The sequence below is a fragment of the Ptychodera flava genome, chromosome 18 (genome assembly GCF_041260155.1).
Source record: "Ptychodera flava strain L36383 chromosome 18, AS_Pfla_20210202, whole genome shotgun sequence".
Lineage (NCBI taxonomy): Eukaryota > Metazoa > Hemichordata > Enteropneusta > Ptychoderidae > Ptychodera > Ptychodera flava.
In genome coordinates this window covers 31,145,322-31,162,803 of record NC_091945.1, presented here as the reverse complement: position 1 = coordinate 31,162,803, position 17,482 = coordinate 31,145,322, and the positions used below count along the sequence as shown (strand labels likewise).

At 39.1% G+C, this 17,482-nt stretch overlaps 1 protein-coding gene across 10 annotated transcripts in view; it reads left to right on the top strand.

Annotated features, from left to right (window-relative positions):
* Positions 1-15,739, top strand: part of LOC139117377 (G patch domain-containing protein 8-like) — a 44,553-nt gene extending 28,814 nt beyond the window's left edge. For all 10 annotated transcript variants that reach the window (XM_070680455.1, XM_070680450.1, XM_070680451.1 and 7 more), the window contains 4 exons: positions 4,807-4,893; positions 5,655-5,798; positions 7,042-7,178; positions 7,663-15,739. In XM_070680455.1, the coding sequence (XP_070536556.1) occupies positions 4,807-4,893; positions 5,655-5,798; positions 7,042-7,178; positions 7,663-12,889 (5,595 nt within the window). In that variant the 3' untranslated portion in view covers positions 12,890-15,739. The remainder of the gene's footprint in view (positions 1-4,806; positions 4,894-5,654; positions 5,799-7,041; positions 7,179-7,662) is intronic.
* The last annotated feature ends 1,743 nt before the right edge of the window (positions 15,740-17,482 follow it).

Here is a 17,482-nt window from a genome sequence, read left to right as displayed (position 1 = left end):
TCAAAGATTTTTATTGAAAAACCAGATCCTTTGAACTGTTTTGAATGTGTTTACAGAAAAGACATTTCTGTGCATTGATCAGAGCTTTGAAATTTTTTATATACTCTCACTCTCACTGATACATGATTGATTCCACAGAGAGTATAGTTTTGTTTAGCAAGGAACAAAAAGACACTGTGTTATTCAGTCAGATGTACAGTAAATTGTTTGCCATCAGATTTTAAATTTATGGATAAAATGCCAATTTTCAGCCACATACCTTTCACCACCTGGTATAAGTAGTATAACAAAAACCTATGTTCGATTCAAACAAAATTCAAGAAAGATACCCTATATGCTGAATCCTGCTGTCCTGTAAAAGCTCCTAGTGACACAGCTGACCTCCACTCATCCACTTTCCCATTGAATGAAGTAAAGAGAGAACTTTCAGCCACAAGTATTATGTACAATGAGTAAAAAACAGCTTGTAAATCACCACACACAAACGACATTTACCTGTGTCTTTTAAAGTACCCCACAGGTCAAGTGCTGTGTCAAGGTTATGAAATTTGAACTTGTCAAACAAATCGCCTGTTTGTCAACAGTTATGTTCTGCACAATGAACAAGTGAAAAACTACCTGTTTAGGTTGAAGTTTTAATAGTTTTGGCATTTTAGTCACTTACATGTGTGATGGTGGGAGGACCTTCCTAAGGTCTCCTCTTTGACTGAAGCATTTAAAATTGTTATGCCATTATGCAGCTGTTCATTGTGTAACTAAAATTTCCATTGAGTGTGAACAGTGTTTTCTACTGCCTGCCTGTCAAACCACAAGACATTAGTAAGCAAGGATACCTCTCATTGTCGCTCAAAATGTAGAATGGAAAATGTCCTTTGTCTCAGGTTAACAGTCCCTGTACTGATGAAAGGGGAAACGAGTACACCTCACAAATACAATGTTATGAAATAAAACCATGCATTGAAATCTTGCAAGAAAGTGAAAGTGTGAGAATTAGACAGTGAACAAAATACCCAATACAGTTCAATAGACATTCTGGAAAGTGAGAATGCAGGTTAATTTTCATTGGAAATGATGAGAATTACAAGAAGTAAATCAAAACATGTGCCAACATTATGTGTGGAAAGTTACTGTGAAGTTGAATGTTTTCATGCTTTGGGCCATAGTTGTAGGTAGCCAGTAGACTTGAATCAATTCAGTGAATTTTTAAATAAAATCATTTGTAATAGGTTCTCTTGTTTCTCTCCTATTTCATGCAAACCTATTTGAAATTTGGCAGCCCAGGCCAGGTTTTCCTTTGGCTTGAATGCATTACCTTTGAGTCTGCCCAGTAGTGAGTTAGTTTCTACTGGATTCACGGGAGAAACTCCCCTGTATAGCATGCACCCCACTCATCCTGTTCTTCCAACTCACGTGTTTCACATGAAAACAGAACATAAATCATCGTGTTCACCCCACTCAAACATTTACAAATCACAGAGTTGAACCAAATCTAGGTAGCCAGGTGAATGTGTTTCAAGCAATAGATGCCACAGTTCCCCCCGAATGAACTTCTTTTATAAACCATTATAGGGCCGTTACATGTAAATGGCAAACAAAAGATGGCCATGTCAGCTATTTACAACAGTATATACCATTACCATGTACCATCCACATCACTTCTCCTTTATTTCCACAAATAAATAGCCTGTATTATAAATAGCATCTATTAGTGCTACGGAGATACATGTAGTACCAATTTCCCTCTAGAGTCTAAAGGACTTTTTGAAGTGGAGGCCAATAAAGTGTTAAAAATGTAGTGCTAAGATTTACATGCTAAGGGCAACCATTTGTAAATGTCAGTATTTTCAAGATCATCACACAAAGAATACAATGTGGACTTGTTTACCATGAGCAGCTGGCTTTTGATGAATTGTCAACCTTTTTCCTGAAATGTTGTTTGGTATGATTTCAACAACAGTTGCATTTATGACTCTGCGATCAATTGCACAGGCTGAAAGTGCAATACAGTTCATCTGAGTTTAATGTCCTTATCGTCAGGATAGAAAGCCATCAGATCGCGTGTCTACCAGTACCTTTTTCTGAGTGAATACTGAAGCTAGAAAAACAGTCAGGATGTAAATTTCCTTCTCGCATAAAGCTGTTTAAATGTCTTTTAAAGGATACTGAAACATTTAAAGCATAGTTTTACAATGCAGAACAAAAACTTGTAATACTCAATTATCATGAAAAACTGCTTGTGGAAAGATATATCTTGCCAATATATGCAAATCAGTGTGTCACTACAAACAGAACTAGTAAATTTTGTCATATTTTTTGACAATTAAACTACGCATCTTTTGACAGTCCCCAGATCAAATATGTGACATAAAGAATGCTCAGAATTGAGCCACAGTTTTTGGGAATCTTAACATGCTTGTAAAATTGTACCAATTTGTTTGCTATTGATGATCAATTTTATTTACATTCAGATGCAAAGTATAAATGACCAGGGTAATCATTGTGTATATTGTAGAGGAAGACTGTACCATTTTGACAAATAGTATGGTATTGTACACTATTCTATAGTGTACATGTGTACAGTGTATTGACACCATACCCTGTTTGGTCAGTTGTCGTCGTGGGAATGAGTTGTTATAAATTATTGTAGATTTGATGTACTATGTCATCTGCTCATAGCCTCAACAGCTGTGGTTTAACAGCTTCCAGACATATTATAAAAGACAGAAGTCAAGAAACCCAGTTTAACTTCATTCCTTGCATCTTTGACTTGCTCACAGTCTTTGCATCGTAACCTTCATACTCCCAAAGCCCTTTTTGTGTCGATGACACTTTCTCACAACCCCCCACTTCCTGTGCAGCATATAATCTCTACCTCACACAGACATGTCCTCAACAGTGTTGCCAGGCAAGACCCAGAAGCATCATGCAACAAAACAGGCTACACAAAGGTATTGACCAGGGAGGGAGAGGGTCATGTAACACAGCCTGGAAGACACTGCGAGAGTCTCTGTATTCATGTACAATCAAAATTTTACAAACATTTGGAACAGCAGGCTTTAACCCATACTGTGGAAAACACTTTAGGAAAGTACAGAAGGGGCCAGACGTGACATGGGCTTTCCCACAAGAGAACTCAAAGTGGATGGATGGAAATTCATCTGTAGAGGGCCCCACCAGGTATATTCTGATGGTATCACCTACAGAGAGAGAGACTGCTGAATGATAATCTCATGTTATATAATTCTTTCAGCCATCAGTCTTTTGTCTTTTAACATCGGAGAACAAAAGTTTATTTTCACGAAGCTGTATCTGTGACAAAAGAAGGCATGTTACAGAGGGCTGATGCTCACAAAATAGGGAATTTTATTTGACAACCTCCACAACCAGAATGCAACTGGTGATGTAACAGGCAGCTCATAGTCCGCTTCAACAGTGAAAAGATTGATGGAGCTGAATCTACAAACAAAGGGAAAAAAAACTGATGGTCCTTTACAGTCTTTTTTTGAAAGAATGTTTGATACAAGTGGTAAAAGGATTTAATATGATTCACAAGGGACCGACTCCATAAAGTTGGTCACAGCTGTTTTGTGGGGAAACAATTGTTGTTATCTCCTGGTCCAGTTGTTGCTGAGGAACAAAACAAATGCATTAATTCCAAAAGAACAATAATTTGGCAAGGACTTTACATGGCAAGTACTCTTATTATGCCATGAAACTTTTAAATGTTGAAGACTTTTGAATTTTCATAGCAGTTTGGAATTTCAACAGAAGACTACCGGTATATCTGCTTTGTAGTGATTTGGCCTCCAATTCTCAGTCCCTACTTCTCTGGCCCTTTCCAGACAGTATTGTCAGTATTAGCTTAATCATTTCGGTAATAACTTAAACAGATTTATTTCTGTTGATAGCAGTGCAAGACTAAGAGGGACTTTTTCCTTGCCTTTTGAACTGTAATTCCCAAAATGCTATTCCTGTGTAGCATGAGTTACATAATATCACTTGGTGATATAACAGTACATCACCTGAGTGAAGTATCAGATTTTAAATGTCCATGAAAACATAAGCACCCGTCCGACACATCCCTAAGGCCAAATTTACGTGCCACTGAGCAAAAAGTATTGATTTTGACAGAAGAAAATCTTACATATTGCTTTTAATAGTATTTTAGGGTTAATTCAAGGAAACTAGAGAGAAATTCCCAAATTGACTCTGAGTTCATAAATCTTCAGTTAGATAACATAGCTCATCCACTACTTTGATGGAGAACATATCAATGAATACAGATGCATATACAGTCAGTGGCAGAATATATTTTGCTGCATTGCATCACAAAATAAACTTCAAAGTGAATATTGTTTTCTCTGTCACATTGTATGTCACATAGTTTGAAATGGGCAAATTTGTATAAAATATTCTTGCAGAGTCTTTCTACTATTCTGCTTAGTCCATTTTCACCACCTTTTTGATTCCGTTTGTTAACTTTCTGCCAACTTCCTGAAAATACATTGTATAGTTTCATGCTCCAATTCCAAAAGTTAACTTCCAATATGCAGTGTCAAACTTTCTTTTGCCCTTTCACCCCGTAGAAAATTATGGGATAGGTGCAAGCCACAGTGGTGAAAAGGTAATTTCTCTGCAGGACCAGACATGGGCATAATTTTTCAGCCAAAAACCAATAAACAAAACATGTACCACACCTTTCCTTCACATTCTTGGGAGTTGAATCTTTATTCTTACAAAACGAAAGTCCAATATTAGCTCACCCATATTGTCAATAATGTTTAATGAATTACTTTCTGTCAACAGCTTGAGCAAGCTGAAGAGGCCACAGAGAAGAGAAGAACATTGGAGGTGGAAAAGGAGGAGACGGAAGAATTACGTCAGAAATACAAGGTATGAAGAAATAAAGTTTTGTTCAAATTGCTGTTGAGCTGAAAAAGGTGATGATTTGAAACAACTGTAATAAATATTTCACTTTTGAAATTACAGACCATAAAGTTAAAAATAGCTAGTTTCGCTATCATGGAACAAATCTAGTCTATTGGCCTGGAGTAAGGCAACATTTTTGTTACAGACAGGATGATTTACTGCATAATGTAAAACTATGTACTCTGTTAAACACGGGTTCTGTATATGTGTATTACGTCAATTCATATCTTTATGAAAGCAGGAGGCCAAAGGGTGTTTAGAATTTCCATTGTTAAAGTATAATGTGCCTCAGGGACAGATATTTGAATTCTCAAACTTTTACATATCTCTTCCGGTCTTCTGCTTGTGGGGGCTCATTTTAAAGCTCTTGGAGTAAGAAACATTTTCACGATCTTGGAATTCCGAAAATCAGAAATTGTGTGTTTCCCCATGCAGTTAACACAGGGAAGGCAGCCATTTTGAATTTAAAATAGAATGTTAGGTAATTTGCTTCTCTTGTACAAACTTTGCACAGTGACCCATGATTATTATTCTTTATTTGTCAAGAGAATGGTTGATAATTTTATTGAAAGTTTGAGCAAAGTTTAAGTCTTTCTTTTTTAAGGCACATACTACAGTAAAGGGTACATAACCAGCTCTGATGCCGAAATATGTGAACAAATAGAAGAGTGAAACTGTGAGAGTAGAACATCTGATGTCATTTTCCACTTTTTTTTGACCTGCAGGAGAATGCAGAACGGGAAAAGGCGATTGATGAAGCGTTGGCTGACCTGAAAGCAAATTTCTACTGTGACCTTTGTGATAAGCAATACTACAAACATACCGAGTTTGACAATCATATCAATTCATATGATCATGCACATAAACAGGTGAGTTGATGAGAATTCTACTGATTTACCATACAAGAGTTAACTTCTGAACTGCTACATAAAGGAAATACAATTTTATGGTACATTGTAAAAATAATTGTAATATTACACTCATCGTAACTTGTTTTCAAATTACCTTCAGTTGGAAAACAGGAATTAGTTGCAAAAAAGGAATGTTAAATTGGGCAGAACCAAAAGATTTAGTTGTCAGTTCCACAAATGAATAACATTTGTACACACATTCACAAGGTGAGAGTTCACATAATTTAAACTGGCTTTTTAAAGAAACAGAATGAAATCAGTTCTATTTCTATCAGCAGGAATGCAGTAATTTTCAAAATTCGAATTATTTGATTTTGTGTACTGGGTGTTGAATTGATATGCATTATGGCATTTTGGTTATTGTATGTGTGATTTCTGTATTTTTCAAGTAGATGATATGTCATGATGCATAAGATCAGTATCTTGGTGAATTTGAATGTCTGCCTCTCCTCTTTGAGTGAAGGTCATCAAAGAAACAAACTCAACCACAGTGCAATCATCCAAAATTTCCAAAGCATAATAATGTCCTGTCTAGCCAACCATCTACATTCTGTGGCCATATTGTTGGACCGTCAATAATTCTTTTCATTCCAACATGTCACATGACCCTATCGTGTCACAGAACATGTGTTGTATCCATGTATTTTGTCAGTAACCTGATTCACTTGGTTTGAAGGGAAACGTCTTTGTCATAATAAGAGATAAATCACACCAGCATGTTTATCATTCTGTTCGGCTCATATACCCAAGCTTTATGGCATGCTATGTGGGTGTCTCCATGCTTGAGCATGTATAATGTAATCCATGGTAACAGAATCATGGCATCATAATTTCTCTGGTTTATGTCAAAGAAGTGAGACAATTAGTTTAGCAGCGTATATTATTATCACTTGCGATTTGCAATTATGTTATTGTTCCCAGGGTTGGTTGTCATTTCATGTCTATAGGGGTTGTACATACTGTAAATGTTGAATCCCCATGAATTCTGTCTTCATTATTCATTGCAATTGAGTTACTGATGTATCAGAATAGGCCATCTGTCACCGCCGATATGTTTTACCATGCTGAATAGAAATGGTACACATGCCTGTGATCTGACTTACTGATGTTGGACAAGGTAGTTTGTGAAAGAAACGTGATGGATGAGGTTATATTTAGCAAACAATCTGACCATGTTTTTCCCATTGTGACATGTTTGCAGCGGTTGAAAGATCTGAAACAAAGAGAGTTTGGCCGGACAGTTGGTTCAAAGTGGAAGAAGGAAGAAAAGAAGCGAGAGAAGGAACTGAAACGGCTTCATGAACTTGCTGACCTCAGAGCACAGGCTGCAGAAGTGAGGTAAGACATTTAGTCAAGTACTACAGTTGTAATATAGACAGGAATTTTACCATTTTAAATTGCTGTTCATTCATTAGATGACAGGATGTGGGACAGTGCAGTACATTGAGATCGCAAAGCACAAGAAAAATTCTCAATATTGATATTTTACGTTTTCAGTCATTACTCACCTAAGTTTTAACATCCTTTCAGCTCAAGAAAAATTTTCCTATCGGATTGTGACATACAAATCCTGTGTTTGCAAAGACGTATGAGCAGAAGTAAAAGTCGTTGATGTTTTTTTGCAAATATTCCTCTGTCACAAGTTAAATGTAATTCGTCCATTGTATCATTTACCTAGCAACAAGTTTACAATATTATTTGTACCGGCCAGAAGTGTTGTCTAAATTAGTCACTGTTAATCATGTTACAGTTAGATACATTTACAAAGATGCTACATTCTTCTCTATTTAATAATTGTGTGTATTTTACAATTTCTTAACAGACAAGAAGAAATGGGCCAGGGGTCAAAGTTCAAAAGTGGCTTCAAGACAGTTGATGAAGAGGAGTCTTCATCATGGCACAATGTGCCACCTCCTAATCCAGAACAAGTAAAGAAGTCAGAAATTTCTGCGACGCCAAGCAATAGCAATACTGAAGTTGTCAAAGTTAAGGAGTCAAGACGGAAGATGGTAGTAAAGGGTGCTAAGTCCAAGGATAAGGAGAAGTCTACAAAAGATGTGAAAATAACAACGCCAAAAGCACCCGTGGAGAATGAGGATGATAAGAATTCAAAGGGTGTTGTTTCATTTGGCTTTGCAAAGTCTACCACCAAAGTGGGAACTAAGTCTTCTGTTTTCACTGGTGAAGTGGCTGACGCCAACATAGCTGATGAGGAGATGACTGCTGACAAGGTGGATGAAGAGACAGAGGAAGTGCCTAGTGATGATAAAATTGTGAGAAAAGTCTGTCAGGAGAAAATAATCGCAAAGCACAAAGATGGAGAGATTTACCCCTATGCTCCACCAGAACATTACAAAATCAAACCAAAACTGCCTTTCCTGGTGTTTGTCAAATACACAGACGACGCCAATACAGCAGAGAGTACATCCGAACCAAGAGATGAATCAAATAAGAGCCCACAGTCAAATCATGTGGACAGTGTAAAAACAGAAAGTGTGCCATCTGAACAGGAAGAAGAAGGCCACAAAGGCAGCAATCATGAAAGTTGTGAAAAGAAACAGGATAAAAGCACAACGAACAAAGACACCAAAACGTCTCAAAGGAAGAAGGCTGGTGGACCTAAGGGAGAAACAAGTACATCAGAAAAACAGCAGAATGATACAGCAGACAGCAATACTTCACATGGAAAAAGTAAAAGTAGCAATGATGGTCCTAAAGATTCTGGCAGTGGCGACTCTGGTAATGATGGAAAAGCTGGAAGTGTTAAAGAGGAGAAAGAAGCTGTTGGAAAGAATAAGGATGAGAAGCCATCAACAAGCCGTAAAAAGGAAGAGAAGACATCAACTGGGAGTAAGAAAGGGGAGAAAATGGCAGCTGATAGCCAGAAAAAGGATAAAAAAGATAACGACATTAAGAAAGAGGAGAAAACCAGTACTGAAACTGCAACAGTGAAGGCTGAAGACAATAAAGAAAAAGTGACTACAGAACAGGAAGATAAGTCAGCAAGCCAAAGTGTGAAAGAAGAAGGAAATTCCGCAAGTCAAGAGGAGAAGAGAAAGTCTGATGTTCCGGAGGAAGAGAGAAATAGACTTGCCCAGGAAGCTGTAGAGAGCATGTTTGTGCCTGTTATGAGCAAGGATGACACAATGTTGCAGTGGCCAGTTGAAATGATCCAACACACTGAGACACAACCGTCCCTGGCTTACAGCTGTAATCCACTGTACTTTGAATTTAAGAAACTTGTACCGAGTAGCAGAGCTGAAAACGAAGATGCTGCAGAAGAGGGAGAGACCCAGGGAGAAGTGAAGATGGAAGTGACTCAGTCTGAGAGGAAGGAGTCAGCAGAGAAAGGAGCTTCTGAGAAGAGAGAGAAACAAAAGGCTGGAAAAGTAGAAACTGAGAGCACAGAGGCTGATGGCAGAGAGCCTGGAGGTAAAGCTGAGACAGCAGAAGAGGAAAAGAAGCCTGATGTAGCAGCTGAGACTGAACCACCTGCCAAGAGCAAAAGTAAAAAAGCTAAGAAGTTGAAAAAGAAGAGGAAGAAGAAGAAGTCGCGTTCTCATAAAGATCATGGTCAGGGTGAAGCTGATGGAGGGAAATCTAAACATAAGAAGAGTAAGAAACGAGCAGAGAAGGAAAGCAAGCATGCAGAGTATAGCGATGAGGAGAAAGAAGAACATCATTCGAAATCAAAATCCAAGCATAAGAAAGAGAAGAAGAAACACAAGGAAAAGCATAGACATTATAGTGCAAGTGAGGACTATAGCACAGACTCTGAATACTCTGATTATGAGAAAAAGGGAAGCCGACGACACAGTAAGGATCACAAATCAAAACGTAAACATTATAGTTCAAGTGAATATTCTGATTACAGCGATGAAAAGAGCAGTAAGAAAAGGCATCGCAAGCGTAAACATGACAAGTACTCGGACAGTTATGACAGTTCTGATTATGAATATTCACAGCGCAAATCAAAGCGGTCACGTGACAGATACAGTGATGATAGCGATTACTCAAAATCACGCCATAGGTCAAGTCGGTCAAAAGAAAAGCGGAAAGATTCAACGAGAAGTCATGACAAGTATAGCAGTTATGAAAGTGATGATAGTTACTATAGCAGTAAGCGAAGCAGTCGTGAAAAACGACACCGAGATGACTCTCGTGAAAGCAAGGATTCGAAAAGCAAACGCAGTCGTCACAGTCGTGACAGGAGTGAGGACAGAGAATCTGAATACTCACGAAACCGCAGGTATTCAAGATCGTACTCACGGAGTAGAAGTCGCAGCCGTAGCGGAAGCGTCTACAAACGTTCAAAGCAATATGAGAGACCTGAAGAGAAAAGGATTGAGAAGAAATCTGTTGAGAAAAAGCACGATGAACCAAAAAGTAGTGGGAGATGGGACACATCTGCTAAATCTCTCACAGCAGGGAGTATTGCTCATTCTAATCTGGCAGCACGACTTCAGAATGCCAGTATTACGACAACAGCTGTTCACAGAGAACTTTCTCAAGATGCTATCTTTGAAAATCTCCAAGCACAGCGAGCTAAAATGCTTCTAGAAAAAATTCAACAAAAGAAACAGTCAAGAGAAGAACTGGGGAAAGCTGCAGATGACGGAAGGTCGATACTATCAAGAATAAAAGCTGGAATCAAGTTGAAAGATCCACCAGCAGGGCATTATGGTCCTAAACTCCCACCAGAGCTGCAAAAAGTCGCCGTCCTTCCGTTGATCGGAAAGCTGCCAACTGGCAAGAAGAGTGTCTTTGCTGCACTGTCCAAAGCCAAGGATGACATTCTTCAAAAGGAGGCTGCTAAGCCAGATAAGGAGGAGAGTAAGAAACAGCCTTCTCCAGAAGTGAGTCAGAAGGAGGACAAGAAAGAGGAGAAAAAAGATGAGACTGAGAAACCTGCAGAAAAGGCAAAAGAAGAGGAAATGAAGGATGGTAAGGATGAAAAGGAAGAAAAGGAAAATGTCAAAGATGGTTCAGGTACAGAAAAGAAAGAAAGTACCCCAGCTGAAAAGACTTCATCACAGGCTGGAGAAGTTAAAAAACCTCAGACAAATGAAAATAAGCCAACAGTACCAAATAAACAACCAATTAAAAATCAACAACAACAACAACAGCAGCAGCAGCAGAAGCAGCAGCAGCAACAACAACAGCAGCGTGCACAGCAGCAGAAACAGGAACAGCAAAAGCAACTGAAGAAACAGGAAGAGGAGAAAAACAAAGGCAAGGCAAAGTCTCCCTCACCAGCTAAGCCAATCATTCCACCAGAAGAGATGGAGAAGTATCGGAAACTGCAGGAACAGGCGCAGTTACACATCAAACAGCAGCAGCATCAACAGCAGATGCAGATGCACCAGCAGCAGATGCAGCTTCATCACCAACAGCAACAGCAACAACAACAACACCAGCATCCACAGCAGCACCAGCCGCACCATCAGCCGCAACACCAACCACAACACCAACCTCAACACCAGCCACATCAGCCACAACAACAACCACAGCAAATACATCTACAGCATATATCCCAACAACAACAGCAGCAGCAGCAGCAACCACCACAGCAACCACCACCGCAGCATGCCCACCACCAGCAGGGAATACCACCTGGTGCTATTCCCCAGCCTGTGATGCAAGTGTCTGCCCAGGGTGTACCTGCCCATGTTCAGCAGCAACATCACCCTGGTCCTCACCATCCTCACCCTGCACAGCATCCACATCTTCAAGTACCAGGCCCAGCTCATGTAGTTCATCAAGGACAAGGACCACCTGCCCAAGTACATGGACCAGGAGCCCCACAACCAGTACCAGTTCAAGCTGGACATATAGTTCGCCTCCAAGCTGGTCAACCTGTCCCTGTTTCCATGGCAGCAGCACACCAAGCAGCCATTGCGGCAGCAGCAGGAGCACCACCTCCGCCACCACCACCTCCACCTCCACAAGCCCAGGGTCAGTCATCAGCTGCAGCACAGGCACAAGCCCATGCACAGGCCCAGGCTCAGGCTCAAGCCCACGCTCAAGCTCAAGCTCAAGCTCAAGCCCATGCACATGCACAGGCCCAGGCACAGGCCCAGGCCCAAGCACAGGCCCAAGCCCAAGCACAGGCACATGCTCAGGCACAAGCACAAGCGCAGGCACATGCTCATGCTCAGGCTCAAGCACAGGTAGCACAGGTAGCACAGGTGGCTCAAGCAGCGCAAGTTGCACAAGCTGCTCAAGCTGCACAAGCTGCCCAAGCTGCCCAGGCACAAGCTCAGGCCGCCCACCATGCACAGGTTCAGCAAGCTCATGCCCAAGCACAGGCTCAGGCTGCAGCCCATGCCCAAGCACAGGCACAGGCACAGGCACAGGCGCAAGCTGCAGCTCATGCACAGGCTCAAGCTCAAGCCCAAGCACATGGTGCAACACCAGTCCAGGTACCAGTATCTCATGCTGCAGCAGTGGCAGCAGCACAGGGAGCTCACTTGATACCATTATCATCAGTACATCCTATACCATTATCACCGACTGCAGCAGCAGTAGCTGCAGCTGCTGCTGCAGCACATCATGGTCAAGGTCCCCATCCCATCCCAATTCATGCTGCTGCAGCTGCAGCTGCTGCTCACGGTGGTGTTATACCAGCTGCTCAGTTGCCAATACATGGACCTATCCCAATACACGGCCCTGTACCAATACCAATAGCTGGAGCATACCATCCGCAAGCACTCCTACATCAAGCACTGCCTCATCCTCATGCAATATCACTTGGGTACCACCCTCACAGAACACCAATAATCATGGCTCCATACTCTCACCCATTGCTACACTACAAAACAACTTCGTACAAATCCAAGTATTCATCAGTTTCAAGTAGATCTTCAAGCTCTGTGACCACTACCTCTGCGTCAAGTAGTGCAACGACATCCACCACAGCAGCAACATCAACAACTTCAACAGCTGCAGTCACAAAGACTACTGGTGCTACAACGCAGCAGGCAAAGACTGACGGTAAAAAAGCTGAGAACGGGAATCCAGCAAAACAGCCACCACCTCCAGGAACGTGAGGGGGTCTTCTCTCATGGTGAAAAATAATGCTACTGTGCAATTACTCCTACAAGTCAGAATACTGATTTTTGTATTAATATTAAAAAATGGTACATAAAAACACAGGAACGGTACAAAGATGTTATGAAGACAGGAGTATTTCTGTCTTGCCTGGATGTGTTTTGAGTCTGTCATCAGTGATACTCTTTCACTGTAATCAAATAACGTTTAAAGAAGGCCGTATTCTTTATTTCAGATACAACAGAATTTCAAACAAAATTGTTGAGACACAAAGTCTTTGGTTTTTTCATTGAGTTTGCTTGTAAATACGTTTACAGTGGAATAAGAACAGTGTGCTAATGAACAGTTACATAGCTTTCTATGAGCAACACACTATTTCAAATCTTAACAAAGAAAATATTGATAAAAGCTAAAGCCTCTTTCTGCCATCCCCTTATTACTGGCATTATCTCCACGGTTTACAATGCATACCATCTCTGTGTTCATCCACTTTGTTTCATCATCTATGCTCTGTAACTTTACCGTATAAGCATCGAAAATATCATGAAAACCATTAACATGTCGAAAGTCAGAAATCACTGAATATGTAAAGTGAGGAGGGAATGAAGAAAAAACTATGTGTAAATGATGACATATTCCTAGTTATGTGTGCAGCAAAGCCCCAGTAGATTATCTTGTGTTTTTCTGAGTCTGTTTTGTATCAGTAAGCTTAGCTTTACTTCTTGCATGGCAAAGGTATTGCAAAGGATTTTATTTTTATTTATTTTTTTGGTCATTAATTTTGTATCATTCATAGCCTTTGTAATTTATGAGACAAGAGCCCCCCAATTTTTTTAATCCTCATTGGTGCAGGTGACAAAATCTGTCATTTCACTAGCACCTGTGGTGTACCGCCAAGTATGAGTGATATGCTTGAATTCTATACAGTGGGAAATCTTGAGTATACGGTGTAATGAAGGATGTTTTCTTCCATCTGTCCCTGTGCTTCTGTGTAATTTCAGCATGTGTAGTATGAATAACCTGAAAGTAGTGGAGTTATTAGCAAACATTATAGTAAAAATACAGTCACAGCTCTAGCTAAATATTTATGGCAGTGAGCTAGTTTGGTTTTAGTGTTTCCCTAGAAAATTTCGAAAAATTCTTCATCAAGCAATTGTTATAATCTTATTCACACTGATAAGAACAAATACTTTGTTGTTTTAATCAAAATGAATGTGTGTATTATGCACACAGTATACCTGCATTGACAAAGGCTTGACGGTATTTATTGCAGACCCAGAAATTCAAGATATTGTAGGACTAAAATATCAGCCAGAATAACAATTAATGGAATGCTTTGCTTTGCACCGAAAGAACATCTTGATCGTGATTTCCATGATGGCAATGGACCACCAAATGGGGAATCCCCCAAAGCATTATTTATTTTACTTTGAACAGGGAAGTTGCGCTGAATTTACATGTAAAAAGTGGGGTACCATACAATATCGTAGAAGTATGGTTAAAAAAATATGCAGACCAAAGATTTGCGTCATATTTAAACTATTGCTTGTTAGATTTGTGTCTTTGTAGCGTTATCGATTAGTCTTAACAGCTGACTGTATCTAGTGTGTTTCTGTTTTGTCATAGCGATTCTTGTATCTTGACTGTCCAATTTCATTCTTGATTTTTGAATGCAGCATTTTCTCTACAGCTGTCACAAATTTTTCAGAAGTTTCTGTTTGATTAGAAGACAAGATATTGTAGTCATCAATGCAAATTTAAATATTCTTCAAATTTTTTTTACCAGTGTCTTTGATGTGAGCAGTCAGTAACAGAAACACAACACTGACATGAAGTACAAAATGCTGTAATATGCAAAATTTCAGTGTGTATGCTTTTTAGCTGTGTACAGTTTCTTTATCTGTATTTTTTGTAGACATAGCATTTACTGAAGAGATAGGGGGACAAAAACTTCAACTGTGCCTTGTACTCTTATTCTTATTGTCTATTACTCTTTTTCCATAACATTACAATGTAGAAGATAGACCTCTGTCATGTCACACCCCGCCCCAAGTCTGTTCTCTTTTCGCAAAGTCAAACCAACAAACACAATAGGGTTAGACTATTGTAAGGGGCTGATAGGGTGAGGGGATTATTCTGAGCAATTGTGAATCAGACCCAGATGCTTAAGGTAGTTTTCAGATGTTGGAAAACCAAAAAATTACAAAACATCAAAAAAAAGATAGGCAGTAGTGGATTGTTTCATCAATCAAGGGTTAACCTTCCAAACAAAACTTAAATTTACCAAGGTCATGTTCGTCTCCAGTCTAGAAGTAAGGCAATAATGTTGTAGGTGTTAATGAAGTGTTCACTTTCCAATCTGCTCGCATCATTGTGGTCGTGAGACCATCATCCATTAGCTTGCTATTTATTTGAACAAAAATCTTCATCTCACTTTTTTCTTCTGTAAAAAAGACATGGTGAAAATATGAGACTTGTGATGTGAAAATTTTGTACGTTTTATTCCTGTTTAGTATTTTTTATTTAAGGAAACTGTGGAAGGTGCTACTTCCCAAATCTGAAACTCTGTCTTTCTCTTTTGAAAGCAGACACCAAATTCTTTAAAATTGACAACAGCGCCCTCTAGCAGTAAATGTGAAAACTAAAAACAAATGGATACCAAAATTCTGTTGGTAAACCTTGGCTAAGTTGTACAGTTGACTCACCAGAGGGGCGGTTAAAATTGTAAGTAGCTTCTCACATGTACTGCCATTGTAATATTTTGCAGTGAGGATTATGTAAATTCTACAATTTTTGTGATTTTGGACTGTTTTATTTAGCATTTCAAATAAAACAAACTTTTATTTCAACATTTCCGAGTGTTGTATTATTTTTGTGCATCTCCCTATTGCTGTTATCATACCTCGAGTGGCTTCTTGTTCTTATCCAGCAGGTTGTGTTGAATCTGCATAGTGAAATGTTCATTAATATACGATTATGCAAATTTCTTACTCATTGACACCTGAGCAGGGTTTGCAACCAACTGTCGTATCCCCAAAGAAAGTCCAGCTATAACATACGGTACCCACCATAGTAACCACCCCTCCTTACAGCTTGAACAAGACCATATTCAGTGTTTCTCATGTCTCACTAAATTTTCCCAAATACATTGAAAATTAACAGTTGTCAAAGTTACGAGAAAAAATGACAGGTAGATAATACATGTATTGGTAAGAGGACCTCTCCAAATAAAGTTGTACGCCTAGGAGTCAAGTTCACCTGCACAGATCTGTTACAAACTATGAGCTAAGAATAAATATATGAAATATGAAATTGGTGTAATTTTATCCTTGTCCAAACTTTAATCATTTCAATTTGGATATGCTCCCGTTTCGCCTTGGACAAGACTGTCGTGTGATTGCTTGAAACCAGAATGTGATGTACTGAATGTGAATGAGCAAGCTGAAATATGTAAGACATAACAAGTGGTGTTTTATTCAGTCTGCATGATTACATAATGTGCAAACTTTGTACTAAGTAACGCCTGTATGAGAAGTAAAAAGCTGTCACAAAAGAAAGCAATTCATGTCTGAATCATAAAAATGTTACACTGAAAGTTTCAGCTCTCTCCACCTCCCTACTACGGTAACAAATGCTCTGAGAAGTAGAAAATCTCGTGAAAAAGGTTGCATAGATTTCATATTCTTCAACTTAATTGACCTTTACATGTACATTTTTGCCAAAACTAAATTTCATCTGGTGGTATGAAGGCCAGCACTTTATTTCTCCTTGTGTATGCTTGTTTGTAAAATAACACTTCTGGTCCCAGTCACAAAATCCTAGTGTTCACCATGTTGGGACAGCCAATATTTGTGATATGTCCAATGTTATTATTCATACCTGAAATAGTCGTGACCAAAGTTTGTTGTCAAGTTTTTCCATACACATTGCAATGCAAGTTATTTTGGTTTTTAATCTGACCAACTATCGTCAACTTTTAGTGAAAATTATCGATCGAGTCTTGAGTATTCAGGAAATACCAGTACAGATAGACCTGCCCATTGTCTGCTCTTTTTTTTACTTTCTCCCTAAGGATAGAATATGATAGATATTTGTAATCTCAAACTTTTGCAAAACACTTTTTTAGCCTACCACTTATGGGACCTTATTTTGAAGTTCATTGAGTATCTAAAGTTTTTACAAACTTATTTATGTGAAAATTTAAAATTGAATTTTTCCACATAGATTTAACAAAGGAATGGTGCCCGTTTTGAATTTTAAGTGTTGGTAAATATTGGGTGATTTGTTACACATGTACAAAATTTTTCATGGCAACCCACAATTTTTTATTCTTGATTTCAAAAGGGAATGATTTAAAACCTCAGTACAGTACGTTTGACAGAAATTTGAAGTCTTTCTATTTCCAAAACTGTTAGAGTTGGAAAAGTTTGGTTGCCTGAAATTTTTCATCGAAAGTAGGCAATGTAACTTTAATTTCATTGAGGAGGTCAAAACTCGCTGATCTGGCAACTCTTGGTGGAAATTACCGTTGACCTGTGGGTGAAGTTATTGTTTACAAACAGGATGATTAGAACTTGTCCAATGATGACCTG